Consider the following 12,345-nt stretch of genomic DNA (forward strand, 5'->3'; position numbering starts at 1 on the left):
AAAATCACTTTGTGAGCCATGGTTTGGTTAGGACATTGCAAGATTATCACCCGATAGTACGAACGGAAGATGATTCGTGTTTCGGAAGGCACGTTAAGCCTTTGGTCCCTTACTGCTTATACTGATGTAAGTACGTAGTCGTTACATGAATGATGTCAGGTGCCTTTGGCGGCTCAATAATAACCTTGACACCAGGGTTGATAAGGTCGGTAATCCGCCTCACAACCCACACGATAGAAGAAGAAGACTTGTTCTTTCCAATAAGCTGGACGCTGAATGCAGACTAACTAACGTTCACAAGTTTCATGTCACCTGAATTTGAATTTCGAAGACAAAAGAACATTCAATTACTAGTAACGCCACAAGCACCTAAAGAATTGCCCTAGTGGAATTTTCCAGGCAACTTTTGTTAGTTCTCTGCTCTGGTTGACTTATTACCCTACTACGCAAGGTAAAAAAGGGTAGTTTATGAGATTTTATACATCGGCATGATTAATTAAATTTTTTTAATAACTTATTTAGGAAACGTCTAAATAACAATAGTGAAACGGTAAACTATATTCAACTTAAGGCCATGATGGATACTACGTAAATAGTACAAAATTTTGGTTTAGTGGTTGCGGTGATAAATGCAGATAAGATTCTAGTATTGCATAAGAATCTAACTCGTGGCAAGTGTTATCAGAAATCTAAATAGAACCTAAGTGCAGATTATAGCAACCTTACCAGTCTGTAAGTAATTAAGTTTTGGTTTACGGACGCTTTCAATAAAGGAATTGAGTCAATAAAACTTTATTTTTTATTATTTTTCCTTACATTTATTTTATAGAAAACATAGAACAAGTCGACTACTCAATAGAGTGTACCTTTAATGATTTACAATTACAAACTTTAAAAATATTGTCTTAAAGTCTGCGTCTATTCTTCATTATTTTTTTAAATCAATCTTTCGTATTAAGTACAAGAAAAAATTTTTAAAATTTCCACACTCTCTATTAAGTGGTCATAGATATGTAAGTAGCACCTTTATTATTAATATTACCTATTCCTTTTTTGTTATACAATTAAAACTAATTTTCAATGGCAGATCTTGCGAGGACGGAATGTTGCAATGCAACTCAGAAGGTTTGTATAAGGGACATTTGTGTACTTAAGTATGTACGAGGTGTCAATCTCACGAAATAATAGTAAATAATGATCTTATCCTCAAAAATACGTAAGTTTGCGTTCTTGAAACGTTTTTACTAAGCGAACTTAGGAACTCTAGTTATTTTCGATTAGATTGATATAAACAAATGAACTATTGAAATCCTAGTACTCATATTTCGTATCAAATTATAAAATACTATAAGAATAGTCCTTCTGAGTTGTAGCAAATGTTACGAGCCTGTTTCACCAGTTATAATAGCAGTAGCACACACAACAGCGCAGCTAGCAGTACTACGGATGAAACAGGTTCTCAATGGTGTGTTTCCACTGAGCGGAACGGAGATGTGCAGGAATCGACCAATCACCGCAAGGGATAGAGCGACCGTGTTCTCTCTCTGTTGCTCTCTCGCACGCTGTGATTGCTCGATCCGTTCGTCTACGCTCTGCTCCGCTCCAGTGGAAACGCACTCAATACTTTCGCTAAAGTATTAGGTACCAAATCAGTAGCCGTTAGCGGCTATCTTCTCCTTGACCTCCTTTATCATGAGAGACACCAGGTTGTCGAGGTCCACTTCTGGGTTCCACTGCCAGTCTCGTCGCGCCTCGCTGTCATCGAACACTTGTGGCCATGAATCCGCTGAAACAATCAACATACTGGTAAGAGCTCTTACCTTATTGATGTATAATAAGTTACTCTACAAAAGTAGTGTCGTCTCTCACTTACACCAACTGCAAGAATGGGATAGGGAGCTAGTTTTGAACCGTCAGAGTCAAGTTTGTGTATTGACAGAATCGGCACCTTACCTTACACCGTACGTGCTTACGTTATAAGTTTACATTGGTGGACAAATAAATGGATTCAAATTCTGTTACCGGGTTTTTAATAACTGTCTAAAAACTACTGATTATATCGAGGGCTTTAACCAAGAGACGAAGCGATTGCTGTCTATGCGGATATACGTCGTAGGGTATATTGGTCGAAGTTAATAAAAAATCACATCAGAATATGATTTTTTAAAAAGGCACTTCTGTTACTAACATAATATGGACTAGTTTCCGAAATATATATTTTTTAATACTATAATAGACCAAAATTCTCTTACCAATATCCTGCCTGCTGTCGGGCTGATACGTGATCTGGAACTCCTTTAGATGCTGGTTGATCTTCTCTGCCAACTCTTCAGGGGTGAAGCTCATAGAGGTCACATTGTAGACCCGTCTGTTGAGTTTCTCATTAGGAACTTCAAGGAACTCTGAGAGGGCTCGCAGGGCGTCCCTGACGTGCATCATGGGGAGTCTGGTGTCAGGCTTGAGGTAGCATTGATAGCGGCCCTTCCGCAACACGTCGTGGAAGATTGCTATGGCGTAGTCTGGAATATTGAACAAGGATTTTAGGTGGATCACCACATGTTACCATCATCTCCCTATCTAGCTATCTAGGGAGGTCAAAATTAATCTAATAATAATCAAGCCAAAAAATCTTATCCCGTTATCACAGGGTCCGCTTACCCAGCCTGATAATTAAAATGTAAAGGTACTTAAAAAAAAGTAAATTGCTTAAGTAAACTATTATTAGATTTTTAACACACGCATATCTAAATTAACTAATAATGTTTTTTGTGAATTGATTTACAAAAAAATACATAGGCACTTATAAAATGTACGAAACTCGAAATATCTTGCGATTTCTAATTATGTAGTAGTGTTTAGTTGATCATATTTGTATTACTTTTTATTTTTTTTTACACATGACAGACACAGGAACATAAGATTTGTTATTTAAAAGCATTTGTTCGCATAGCTATCGTATATAAATTCGTACAAACAAAAGACATCAACGCGTCACACTTTAATTAATCAACAATATTTGTGTAACAGTAAAAACAACGTAACATTTCACTCTGATGGCCATTTAGAACGCAATACATATTTATTTATTTATTTTGCGTGGTTTGACTATAATCGAATCGAGAAAAAAATAAAGGGAGGGGAAAACGAGTTTTCTCGGCAATTTAGATGATAATTTGTAGAGGATTATAATTACGACACTAAGAGAGAATTATCTTTTTAATTAATTTTAAGTGGGTACTTTTACTTTTTGTAAATAAAACTTAATGTTATTGCGCAGTACCGTACGTTCTTTTTTCTCTACTGTCATCATCTAAGTATCTATTCTGTGTCTCATGCGGTATGCCATTGATGTATAATAATATGTTACTATCGGTAGGCACCTAACCACTTTCTGGTCTCACGTAATCTCTACTTACATTAAAAATAAGCATAATTGCGAAATTATATTAAACTAGCGGCACACTACGACGGCCGTTTTGACGTTTGTCCCGCTCATAACTACGTTGAAGGAGCAAATAGATGTACTTTATAGCGTTCATCAAGTTTCGTATTCATTTATAAGTACAGGGTGTTAGTGATATCGTAACGAAAACTTTGAGGGATGATTCAAACCATGATTCTGTGTTGATATCAAGTGGAATTTTCTATCGCAAAAATATGGAACTGAAAATAATTAGAAAGACACTAAAATCTTCATGAATTTTCCGACAGGAAATTCCATCTGATATAAACTGAGAATTATGGTCTGTATATTGACGGCGCGAGTTGCTGGCCGTCATTATGTCAAAAATCGCTAGTTTCGGTAAGTGTTTCTGTTATAGGTAGATATTAAGCTACATACCCGTAGTGCCTCCACCGGGCGGATCACTGGAGATGACCCCAGGGAACCTCAAGCAACGGAAGTCCAGTCCAAATCTGTAGTGATAATACTCTCCTAGCAGCTCTGCATGCACTTTAGACACGCCATAGATTGTTCTAGGTCTTTGCACAGTTATATTAGGTGTAGGGTTTCGCGGAGAGTCGGGACCGAATGCTCCAATAGTACTAGGAACAAAGATCCTCAGTCTATACTGCTTTGCTAGCTCAATGACGTTATGCATTCCTTCTATGTTCACTCTTACGGCTAAAGGCACATTTTGTTCTCCAATAGCGCTGAGTAGGGCGGAAAAATGTATCAACCAGTCGACTCTATGGTCTACGACGATCTTCTGCAGTCCTTTAAAGTCTAGAATGTCGGCGAATATGTAGGGGCCGTCATTGGCAACTTCAGTAGTCGGTTTGATTATGTCTGAAAGTATGACGTTCTCCCTTCCGTATTTCCCCCGGAGGTACTTCGCGCACTCGACGCCGAGTTGGCCCAGTCCTCCTGTAAAATACAAATGAAGGATTTCATTTTAAGTCATGGTCGAAATAAAACATTTCTTATTCGTATTCATAACATAGCATCACACCTGCATTACCAAAGAGATCAGGCAGAGGTGTATGTGTCTTCGCATGTATAATTAATCCTTTCACGGGCAAATACCATGGGTCATTGATGGTTCATAATAGATACACCTTGGAATCTGAACGTCATTAGACGTTCTATCCTTGAAAGTGTTAAAATGGAAATCCCCCCGATTTTTAAAATAATTGACCATTTTAATGACGCACATAATTTCACACATATAATCCCTTAAAGGGTGGATACAGCCAGAAGTATTCAAAAGAGCAGCTTGCAGCAGCTTAGATACGAAGATAATGATTAACCGTATGATCAGACCATCCGATCCATCATTTATAAGTTGCTTGCCCGAATCGGCACCAATGCAATGCCTCAATAAGGACCTGCCTATAACTATTCCTATTATCACCCCTGACCTAGTAAGACAGGATGAAAAGGCCAATGGCGCGCAGAACTGGTTCTCAGTCACATAAACTATTTTCTATACGATCGTAATAATTATAATACCCTTGACATACGCCACAGTTGTACGGTCACGAGCATTAATATGTATACACTTTGGTACCATGTCACATTAACTTTATAGACAAATTGAACTGTAAGTCTCACTAAATGTCAAATATGTTAGTGCGACAGAGTCCTAAAGTGGGTACATTATATTGCTCATGACAGTACTCATTTAACATTTTAAAATCCCTTCATGGTCATCTGAAATAATCGCAATAGATTGGTAGGTACCGCGGAATTTGACAAGGAATAATATATTTAGAGGTAAAGGTGAGAAACATGTTTTTAGAATCAGTCACTTTCCAGGCTACGTTCACCAAAACCAAAAGATGGCGTTGTACAGCTTTAACGTAATAACTTTATACTTATACTTATTTCATAATTATGTTATACACATCTACTTGTCATATATTGTTTATGAATCTCTCTCGCTATCTGTTTATCTGTGGCTTTTATTTTACACATCTGTTTATTTGTCGTATCTATTATGTATACTTTAACCCCTTGGCATACTATCTACCTTTGACTAATACTTTCATATTTTTCGTAATCCCTTAATTCATATATTTTCTTCATAATTATATTTGCTTATTTTCTTATTTATTGTAAGTAAATCCCGACACTTTTTGTTGGCACGATAGTTCAAAGTATTTATAAGCGTAACTTAGGTACTGGCAGAATATCAGTGTTGCTAAGAGTGGTATTTCTACTATTCTTCGCAACAACATGCTGAGTCAGTCCCTTTTCCCTGGCAGTGTATTTTTGATTTGTATACTTATCTTTATCTTCTCTGCTATTGTACTGCACTGTTTTGGGAATAAAGTTATTCTATTCTATTCTAATAATTACCTATTTTCTCATTACTCTAGTACATAATTATTCTAAAATACAATATAATGGCAGAAACATATATAAAAATAATTATTGCATGATATTTGGATTACATTATGTACTTATAGAATTATGTTGCTACCTATATTGCTCTTTATTTTGATCAGAATAACAACGGGTGGAAGATGTATTTGTGCTGGGTGTAATAAAAAGGGTCATCATTTATACCCAAAAACAAAGATAAAGATGCATATTATTATGTCTGTTATCCATGAAATTAGTAAGTAAGTTAAACGAAGAAAGTTCTGTACAGCGCCATCTATATTGTTTATGAGGAACGTAGCCTGAACATTGCGAATTGCGATAGCCAAACAAGCATTTAACAGGAAAAAATACATTTTGAAAACCAAAAACATATCATTAAAAATAAGGAAACGGTTTATTAAATCTTATATTTAGAGCATTGTACTCTATGGAAGTGAAACGTGGACTATGACACACGAGAGACAGAGAGAGGTTGGAAGCGTTTGAGATGTGGTGTTGGCGAAGGATGGAGGGTATAAGCTGGACTGAAATGGTGTCAAATTAAAAAGTGCTGGAAAGAGTTGAAGAAAAGAAAATTATTGAAGACTATAGAGAACCGGAGAGGAAATATGATTGGCCACCTGATACGACACGATTCATTTATAACAAACATCATAGAAGGAAAAATTTAAGGGAAGAGAGGAAGGGGTAGACCTAGGAGAACATTTATGAAACAAATAAAAGAGAAGGTGCAGGTCATGTCGTATCAGGAGGTGAAGGTTTTGACGGGAAGAGAAATGGCGATTACTCCATCGATAAGAGCGCAGCTCTTAAATAAAGAGAGAGAGCGCCTGAACAGTTCCTCATTCTATACGCGGGCAAATCGTAAACTACTTAGTAGAAAAACATACTGACTAATAATCATACTATGAATGGGTTTTTCATAATAATATATACCTGATAGCTGTTTACTAACAATCTGTATTACGTAGTTCTAATAAAGGTAAATAAACATGTTTACGTATTTTACGTTGCGCAAAACGTACGCAACTACGGATGAAATTATTTCTACTACACGTGTAAAGAATCGTTATGGTAGCACGAGAATTCAATTTCGAAGGTTGCAGTTTACAATCACAGGTAGCGCCCTTTAAATGTTTATTTATTTATTTGCCCAAAGTCAAAAGGTGATTTTTCCTTAGGCCATGCAACCCTGAAAACGTGATAACTCGAAGAGTTATTAGCTACTGTAATTGAAACATACCCTATAACAGTTTCATAATGATTACTGAAATTATTCAGCATTTAGTAATTAGTTATTCCATGTGCTACCTGCATTCTTTAATTTTAAGAGCATCAAAAATAATTCGTATCAAAAATGGCTGCAAGTTGTCTTCCGGTTATTTATTTATGGCGCTGCTCACTCCACATTCGTTCATGTTATTCAAAGCAAGAAAAGTAGATGACGCAGCAACTCAGATGTCAGTGCCTGTTATTTAAGAGGTGTCGAGTTCAAGTCCACATTTTGTCAACACATTAGAACATACCTACGTATCTAGATATCTAAATACTTATTTAAATAACATACGAATACGCCTGTATCCTCAAAGGGGTAGGCAGAGTTGTGTATTATATATAAACATACACTCCTCGCCAACTACCTATGCTTAAGTCCCGCGTTATAGGGGACGAGCCTATTGCCATTAACCGACCACAAATCCTGGAAAGCACGTGATATCAATTACCTATGATACAAACATGATTTCTAAAAGTCGAATTCAGTGGTTTAGAGCCCGAACCGGGTTTCGAACCCGTGACACTACGATGGAAGTCACGCGGATAACCTTATTTACAAAATGTTTCATAGAAGGTTGAGAGAAAAAACACTATCTAAGTATTTATTTAAAGTCAGCGTGTGAAACATTATTAGGAAGAAGATGGACAGCGGTTTGTTTTACGACCCTGCTTAGCCCATTATGATCATTAACCATGAGTTTGTATATGTTAAAATACATAAAATAAGTACGAGAACTTTCCTCTAAGTTTACTTCTTACATCAACAAACTATTAAAGTATCCACTTTCGCTTTCATTACAGTTCACGTGTTCACAGATGAAATCGTAAATTACGACCGTATGACTTACCAGTGATTAAAATTTTTGGCGGTCTTTTGTCTATCACACCCACACTATAAGTCCTTATATTTAGAGCCCCCGAGCCTCTGCATAGTTTTCTTAAAAACATAGCGTACTTAAAGGTAAAATTCTAACACGATAACTCAGTATGTGGAACAAGCGGTAACTGGAATCAATGGCTTAGAATCTAAAATTATGAACCAAGCAAACAGGTTGCGTGCGCGCAGGTTGCGTGCGCTCTAACTTGAACTGTATTCGAATAGGAACTTTAATTCGATGGCTTGTTAACACATTTTGTTTGAACAGATGGCAGAGGTAGGTGTGTCTCGCAGAATAAAGTTTTCGCCAAGATGACATTGAAAATTCACACACGACCTGTTTGTTACGTAAGACACGGCAGTAAGTAATACCGTAGAGACGCGAGAATCGATTTTAGTCAAAGAATGTAATGGATCTATTCTCATTTTAACATACATAAACAGCCTAAGTATAAGTATATAATTATATATGTATTTATAAATAATTTATCTATCTAAGTTGATGGTAGGGCTGGCAGAGAAAGACCGAGAAGGACTTACATTGACCAAATTGGAGATGTCCTTAGAAAAGGTTTAATACGATCTACTCTGAACCAGCGTGCGTGTATGAAGTGATTGATGAATGTGGAGAAAGCATGAGAAGTGTGTCAGGATCGAAGCAAATGGAATTGTATAGTTTACCCCGGTGGGAAATAGGCGTGAGTTTATGTATGTATATTATCTATCTATCTATTTATTTATCATCCATTCTATACATACCTACTCTATCATAACATACGTAACATAAATAGGATATAACGTGTTCTGCTGAGCACAAGCCTCAATCAACCGGACGGGGTATAGACGCTCCACGACGCTGCTCCACTGCGGATTGACGAAAATACACCCTAATAAATTTATGAAACCTTAGTAACTTCAGAGTTGATGGTCATGGATGCTAAAAAAAAGTTAAAAATCTTAATAAGTATGGCAATCTGAACTGTATTAAGGTAGGTATATATCTACCAAAAGTCCCTTCAAGGACCTTTCAAAATTTACGAATATGTAATATATAGGTATTTATATAGTTTTGGCCTTACTCAATGCACTTGCATAAACCTATTTTTGTAAGTTTAGGGTAAGATAATATAACGTGAATGAAACTGGGTAATACCTACTTATCTATTTTCTGGAGATATTTTACGTATATTTTACGATTTTCTCTTTGTTACCTACCTACTTATTCATGCATTTGATGCACTTACCTACATAAAATAGGTACTTTTGTAGCGAGATTTTACGTGGTATTTTACTTTTGCATGTAGATTTTCCCTTCGCTACCCACCTACTCTTCTTCAATGCGGGTCTATCTTCAGATGACCAAAATAAAGTAGAAATATTAAACATATACGCACCTACAATATCAAATATGTGTGTTAAGTAATAAGGTGCCGAGTAGTTTCAAGATAACATAATGCACTTGCAATAATTGATTTGTTGCACTGAATTTGATACGCTAATGATGACGTCATCAGGTGTGTGTGTGTTACTATGCACACACCTACTGTAAATATAAATAACTAGCTTTTGCCCGTGGCTTCGCTCGCGTTAAATTCGGGGTAACACGGTTCTCCTTTCCTTATGTACTTACCAATTTTTAGCTTCCTACCTTGAAAACTGTGAAAAGTCCCATACAAAATTTCACCCCCTCCGTGAAGAAGTAGCGGGCAGATTTCCAAAAAAACAATCACAATTTTTAGCTTTCTACTTTGAAAATTTCGGAATGCTCCATACTAACTTCCTTAAATAGTCTTCTTCCATCGTGCGGGTTGTGAGGTGGATTACCAAACTCATCAACCCTGGTGTAGGGTTACTATTGAGCCGCTAAAGGCCCCTGACATGACTCATGTAAAGACTACGCACTTACGTCAGTAAGTAGTAAGTGGGCCCAACGGCTTTTTTAACGTGCCTTCCGAAGGACGGATCGCCTTACTTTCGGACAATCAGGTGATCAGCCTGTAATGTCCTTACCAAACTAGGGGTCACAAAGTGATTTTTGTGATATGTCCCCACTGGGATTGGAACCCAGGACCTCCGGACCGTGAGCCCAACGCTCAACCACTGGACCACGGAGGCCGTTGGTGGTTAGATAGTGACAAATATCACTTCAACTGTCAAAAAAACACGTCGATTCGTCGCTCCGTTTTGACGTGAAAGACGGACAAACAAACAGACAGACACACACATACACTTTCGCATTTATAATGTTTTTTTTTTATTTATTTATTTATTATTATTCTCAATTCTATAGTCTCTGCTTACCCCGGTGGGAAATAGGCGTGAGTTTATGTATGTATGTATGTATTATTATTACAAGTTCTTATACCTAATTTACACCACTATCCAAAACAGACCCAAAGAGCGTGTTAACGCGATAAATTGTTTTTAATGCAGTGTTACAGTAGCAACCCAAAAAGACCGAAGCATGTGATAGGGTTAGCTACAAATTTCGTCTTAAAACAATGACATAAATATTCAGTAGGTAGACAGCGCGGCGTAATTTTAATACAAAAAAAAAACTAATAGATATTAAAGGAAAGGAAAGGGTATTAGTATGGAAGAGTACTTATATCTTAATAAGGCCAAACATGTTACTGTTATTACTCAGTTTTATCATTTCTTCTTATAGAAGAAGTCGAAGTTGGAAGAATTATTTAGGTACTATCTTTTTCAGAGAAAAAGAGAATAGAGAGAATGGATTCTGGTAGGGCTCTAGCTAGAACATCACCGATTGAGAAATTGGTCGGTGTACTGCGGAACGGAAGGCGATTGGGGCAATCACCGTTCTAGACGCCCTATCTATGGAGTATTGAAGGCGATTACTCCACCGACAAGAGCGCAGCTCTTAAATAAAGAGAGAGATCTTTTTCATAAAAAAATGACAGATATAACTTAAAATAAAATTAAATGGTGTGTACATGAATCAGTACCAGTGTACTACAATTTTAACTTATATTTAGAACTTTACCTACTACCTGTGCCCTTAGTTAAATGTCAGTCCAAATTTTCAAGGTGAACTGGTATTCATAGACGATAAATAAATACAGCGAATTCGCATATCATTTTTTCGTTGTGATAAGTTTGACTTATCTCACCTACTATGACAACGATACTACAAACATTTAAATTAATATATAAATTACAACAGTGGCTGCAAGTTGTCTTTGGTTACTTGTGGCTCTGCCAACCCCATTAGGAATTACGGGTGTGAGTTTATTTTTAAATATTTTTGTATGTTATAAAAATAAGCAAGCCAAGTAAATCTTATATAATAATTTTCTCTAGAACGTTTTCCCTTAACTTAATGGTCAGTTACCTTATCTACTAGTGGTTTATTTTTCTTTTTGGTAGTTATTCTTTATTTTATGCTTATGTTTAGTTTAGTAACATTTATTTCGTCGGGCTTTCCCGTACTTCGAAACAAATCAAAATTATTTTGAATGAAATGGAGTATCATAACCATCAGGCTTCCACATTCATGGTCAAATCGAAGGCTTTCGGGTGGCTATGGCGGGTAGGTACTTACATATTATATTGACGCCTGTCGTCCCTAATCTTCTTCTATCGTGTGGGTTGTGAGGTGAACTATCAACCTCATCAACCCTGTTGTCAGGGTTACTATTGAATCGCCAAAGGCTCCTGACATGACTCATATAACGACTACGTACTTACATCAGTAAGTAGTAACCGGGACCAACGGCTTAACGTGCCTTCCGAAGCACGGATCATCTTACTTTCGGACAATCAGCTGATCAGCCTGTAATGTCCTAACCAAACTAGGGATCACAAAGTGATTTTTGTGACATGTCCCCTGTGAGATTCGAACCCGGGGCCTCCGGATCGTGAGACCAACGCTCAACCACTGGACCACAAAGGCCGTTATATTGACAATGAATGCTATGAATTATTTTTACTTTGATTTTTATTGACAGGTAAATTCTGCACATACAAAATTGCTTCCAGCATTTAACATAACAAGAAGTGGTAGGCAAAGTTGTCCCCCACACCTCGCCAGCTATCTTTAAGCCTATATCCATTAACCAGCATTTAAAAACGCGTGATAATGAAATAATAATGTAAGTTATAATAGTAGACTTGACGTCTTTATTTAAAAATAAAAAATATTTATTATCTATCAATATCAACATTCATTTCGCCGTCTTTTTGATAAACTATTTATTCGATTAACTCCCATTTTTTCCCCTTCCGGTTGATTGAGGGGAGGCCGCCTGTGTCCAGCAGTGGAACATATAGGCTGTTTATATTTATTCTTATTTATTTTATTGGTTAAACAGAAGTCCTTGTACAGAATCTGAAAAGTACTTTA

The 12,345-nt window shown here is 36.7% G+C and overlaps 1 protein-coding gene across 1 annotated transcript; it reads right to left on the reverse strand.

Annotated features, from left to right (window-relative positions):
- Positions 1-776: 776 nt before the first annotated feature.
- LOC126366261 (L-threonine 3-dehydrogenase, mitochondrial) lies at positions 777-8,168 on the reverse strand. The gene is made up of 4 exons (XM_050009370.1): positions 7,951-8,168; positions 3,842-4,366; positions 2,253-2,519; positions 777-1,786 (listed from the first exon to the last, which is right to left on the reverse strand). Exons 1-4 carry the CDS (start codon positions 8,048-8,050, stop codon positions 1,650-1,652), a joined length of 1,029 nt encoding a protein of 342 aa, XP_049865327.1. The 5' UTR covers positions 8,051-8,168; the 3' UTR covers positions 777-1,649.
- Between the last annotated feature and the right edge of the window lie 4,177 nt (positions 8,169-12,345).

This window comes from Pectinophora gossypiella, chromosome 1 (assembly GCF_024362695.1).
Source record: "Pectinophora gossypiella chromosome 1, ilPecGoss1.1, whole genome shotgun sequence".
Taxonomy (NCBI): domain Eukaryota; kingdom Metazoa; phylum Arthropoda; class Insecta; order Lepidoptera; family Gelechiidae; genus Pectinophora; species Pectinophora gossypiella.